Source organism: Limulus polyphemus, unplaced genomic scaffold (genome assembly GCF_000517525.1).
Source record: "Limulus polyphemus unplaced genomic scaffold, Limulus_polyphemus-2.1.2 Scaffold3075, whole genome shotgun sequence".
NCBI classification, from domain to species: domain Eukaryota; kingdom Metazoa; phylum Arthropoda; class Merostomata; order Xiphosura; family Limulidae; genus Limulus; species Limulus polyphemus.
In genome coordinates this window covers 22,906-27,780 of record NW_013668685.1, presented here as the reverse complement: position 1 = coordinate 27,780, position 4,875 = coordinate 22,906, and the positions used below count along the sequence as shown (strand labels likewise).

The following is a 4,875-nucleotide window of genomic DNA, read 5'->3' as shown; positions in this document are numbered from 1 at the left end:
ATAAGTTTCATTATAATTTTGTATCATTCCTGCGACCTTATAACATTTTATACTACTTCATCTTTAGAACAACTGAAGATTCTAATAATTGTTATAAAAGAATTAAGATATTTCAGAAAACTTTCTATACTTAGTCAGGATCAGAAAATCTGTTAATTGTATTGCTTCTTTACTAAGACTAAACTTTCAGCAAATGGCAGATATTTCACCCACTTTTCCAGGCTTTCTTGAAATTAATGGAGAAAAGCAGCACCTTTCTATTTTGCCAGTTCCATTTTCTAACATTATTCTCTTCTACAATATCTTCTGACATATTTTAAAGCCACTCTCTGTTTGTAATGCTAGCTTTATTGGTAACATTAAAAACTGGCTCAGGGATATTTTTATGACGTTTTTCTAATTATTAACTCATCACGTTTAGAGCAAAATCTTACAATATTAGGAAACTAGACATAACATGATAGTTGAAATTAGGGATTTGAATTATTTATTAACTGGGTATCACAGTGATTATAGCATGTGGAAGTCTTGTGTTCAAATCCCAGCCGAGTCAGGAAGTTATATTAATTGTTTTTATTGTTATATTTAATTTTTATATATATTACCATATTTACAGCAAGTGTCAAAAACAACTTAATTATCTTTTCAAAAAAATAGATGGCACTACAATACATTCTTATTGATGTTTTTCACCTTTTAATAAGAGATTTTTCAAAATTTAATCAAAAATTTTATGAAAATTTATACCTTCATGCATTTGCCCTTTACTTTCAAATTACTTGCCTCTGTCATCACAATTAATAAATTGCAGGGTCAGACATTTTACCATTTAGGAATATTTCTTTGAGACCATTCTTTTTTGCATGGTTCAATCTATAAGATTTTTTATCAAGAAGCAGATTTGAACATAACATGAAAATATAGGTAAGCCAAAATTTGAGCATTTCAACATTTTTAAAATTGTTCTAAATACCCAACTTTATTTAAAATTTAGAATATGACCAACTAAAGACTTCAGTAACATATCTGAAATTTTATTTATTTCCCATCTTTGGTACAAAACTCAAAAGCTCAAGGTACACATATCATCACTATTGTGAACATGGCATTGTAAATTCCTAAACATAAAATATGCTCATACCATGAATACTATGAAAAAGTAAATTTAACAGGGCAAGAACTCACTTTGTTGTTAAGTTGCACTGCTTTTACTACTTTTGAAGTCTTGATGTCAAAAAGGTAGAGTAGGCTGCCAGAAGTAGCTGACTCTACACAAACAAGAAGTTTAGGTGTAGAGTTATCAAAGCTTGGAAATTCTCTCACAGCAGAAATAGTACAAGTATCTTTCAAAGCAGCTCCAAAACACCATGAACTACATCTTTCACCACGATTAGTAGAAAATACCTCCAAAACTGGTCCCTTGACCTTCCACAGCCAAGATCCATCTATCAAATAAAAATTGTGTTCAGCCTTAAAGAAAAAATTTCATAACAGTACCCATCTTGAAGAAAATGATATAATTAAAACAGAAATTCTACAATTTAAAAAATCATACTAAAAAATAAGTAATTGTACTTTTAAGAATTATTTGTACAAGGAAAAAATTAATAACAAACAAAACATTTACAACATGAAAAGCAAGGCAATATCTAATAATGTGAGAAAAAAAATTAAAACCCCACAGAAGTGTCAAGTACTGTAGATTGTTTGCCAAAAAATTATCCTGACCAAAGTTTAACACTTGAAAAATGTTAGGATTACTCCATTAATAAAAATAGGCTTAATAAATATATGAAAGTTCTCTCTACTTGCTTCTCATATTTTCTTGCAATTTTTATCTAAATTAACTTTACAGAAGCTCAAAACATATCATAAGTGGTATAAAATTGACATAAAAAAATCTACCAAAAAATATAAATTAATTTTAACTTCTGATCAAAGAAAGTTACATACTTAGACCAAAACTAAAAACAAAACTAGTAAAGAGCATAGCTCATTATAAATACTTTTGTTATGAGAACACTTTTTCTATTATCAAGGTGAAAGATCTAGTTCATGGTATTTTGGAATTATTTTACAAGATACTTGTACTACATCATCTTTGACTGAATTTCCTGGCTCTGAAAACTTTACATCTTGACTTATTGTAGGTGTAGAGTTAGCTAAAGTGCAAACTTATTTTTATCAAACACAATATGCAAAGATTTTAAAAGACTTGCCTTGACTAACTTGTCCTAAAACTTGTATGGTATTGGAATTAATAAAAGCTGAAGTATGATGGGTATGTCTACAGTTTTCAAATGGTGAAAACTCTGACACTGTGTTCGGTACAATTTCTTTGTGCATGATTAACACAATCACTTTGCAAAATTAAAATTTTGAAATGGGAGCTGAAATATAAAATTTGTTAGTTAGTACATATATATGTATGAAAGAGAATAGAGAGTTTCAATACAACAATCTAACCACAAAATTAGCAATAGAAAATTTTTAGAACCATACTTTTAGAATATAGTAATAATTAATTGCCCACATAGTTGAAACCTAGTACTAAAACAAAAGTTATTTAAATGTAGCAATCTTGAGATAAAGTGAACTCAAGCTTGGCTACTAACACCTACATCTAATACAAGGATGATAATAATAATGAAAAAAAATTAACTATATTTTTATTCTACCATATACATTTTTCAAAAATCTTAAAATTCATAATTCTTAGACTTTATGCCTGTAACTGTTTCATAACATAGAAAACAAATATGCCCTAATATATACTGAGTTTAGTCTTAATAGTTAAAAATAATGGTTATAGGACCCCTTGTAATTTTGGTCCACAACTACTATAAGGTGTGGTTACACCATTGGGCCTAGCTCATTCAGGTGTTATAGTGCAGTCAACTGGTTATCATTAGATTGTCAGTACTATCTGGGTCTTGTTATCATGACAGAATTGCATGTACAGCAGTCAGGTCACACCATATAGTCCTGTTTCAACTGCAAATTTTTTGGTCTTTGGATAAGGGACTGTCTATATCCTCTTATGTCACACAGGAGAGTAAGTAGGTTTCCTTCCAAAAAATGCCAGGGATTTGCAAAGCTTACAATGGGCTAGAGCTTCTACTGCTCTGGCTAACTTACTCTAGTGGAATCTGGGTTAGTTCTGGCCAGCAGCTAATGTGGGTACTGTAGTATACATGTGTTTAAGGTGTGGTGGTCTGCTCAGATCACTCTGAACTGAACATGACTTGATAAATGATTGTAAAATGCATGAACATAGACTAACTTTTGTTAGTTATGGTACTTTCAGAATTTTGCTGGACATTGCTATATATCAGTACCTACCCTGGCCAATTAATACTAACTTTTTTCCTGAGAACTAGAAGCAAGCTACACACAGGTGCAAAGGTAAGCACACCTAAAGTTTGCTATTGGTGCTGCTTTCTTGCATTACAAAGGTCAATGTCTGTGACCTAGGATTAAGCATTGGTATCTTATTAACAGACCTGTTGGATAAGTTAATAGTCATAAACATGGCCTGTGGAACAGGCAAGATGAAACTTCATGATAAAACCATCCAATGTCATTACCTCAGAATGTTCAAGTGGTTTTCCATGGTGTACTTATACATGGACACCATTTAGTGTGCTACTACTGTCTGCTGTGGTGATAAAACAAATACAAAAAACAAACAATATTTTCTGTCCAGAAACCATGTTGTACTTCTTCAAAATGTTTATTTCAGGAGTGCTAGCTTTGTATCAGTGCTGGTTTGTAATTAAAATGATATGACTATTCACTCTTCAGCTGGGATGGTTATTAGTATAGTGAATGAGGCAGAAATGACTGAAGGTGGCTGTATAGCTAGTGTTGCTACAGTTGCACCACGCATAAGAGCAAAATACAGCAATCACAATATATGAGATTGCTAACTGAGGTTCTACTAACAATCAGGACACAAAGTAGCAATACAAACTCAGCAGAGTGCTATTGGAGTTTAACAATGTCATTGTAGAGCCAAATAGATGAGTGGGTAGAACACTTTGTAGTCACACATCTGAGTGAAGCACCAGAAATGTTGTTAATACTGAAATGTTGAAGGATAGAGAAATCAACCTCCAGATAGTGCTTGGACCTCTCAAGTAATGGCTGTAAAGAAGAAGGATGAAGTTCTCAAGGTTCTTTATGGACTTCAGGAAGATGAACAGTGGTCATACACACTGACGCATTTCCTTTGCATGCGTGTTTGGACATTTGGATGTGCTAGAAAGTGCAAATTAGTTCAAAACATTAGACCTGGCATTAAGCCACTGGCAAAATGAGTTTAAAATTAGAGTATATCTAGGGTGGTTTTCAGAACTCAAGAAGATTTGTATTAATTTTTTGTCCTCCATATGACCCATGTAGTGTGCTAGTCATTTTTGGGAGGCTGACTGAAATCACACTGAAAAGGCTCCAATAGGAAGAAGGTTTCATCTGTGTGGATGACATCCTATTGTTTAGCCATACATTTCAATATGCTGCTGAAAAACCCAAGAATGATGTTTCAGCAGACTAAGAAGGCAGATTTAAAATTAAAGCTAAAAATGTGTTCTGCTAAATGTTTTCTGCTCATCCAATAATAGAGGAGTTGTTGCAGTGTTTGCAAATTTTCTAGAGGTTAGAGCAGTTGAGTGATTAGAAGTCAGATAGCTATGAAATCAAGAACTAAAACGTTGCAACAATAGACATATGGTTTAACTTTTAAGTATAAAAAGGGACCTGTTGGTCCGTATAGGTCATCCTATCCACTATATAGTTACAGATGCAAATAAAGAACAAACAGGACTAAAATACAAGACAGTTTATTGCAAAATCTCATAGAAGCTTATGAAACAT

General features: G+C 32.2%; 1 protein-coding gene across 1 annotated transcript in view; it reads right to left on the bottom strand.

The window, feature by feature from the left end:
• LOC106468606 (protein ELYS-like) overlaps window positions 1-1,990 on the bottom strand; it is an 82,573-nt gene extending 80,583 nt beyond the window's left edge. Inside the window, exons 1-2 of the mRNA XM_022396955.1 lie at window positions 1,954-1,990; window positions 1,186-1,445 (exon numbers count right to left, since the gene is read on the bottom strand). Coding sequence (XP_022252663.1) covers window positions 1,186-1,445; window positions 1,954-1,990 — 297 coding nt within the window. The remainder of the gene's footprint in view (window positions 1-1,185; window positions 1,446-1,953) is intronic.
• Window positions 1,991-4,875: the final 2,885 nt, after the last annotated feature.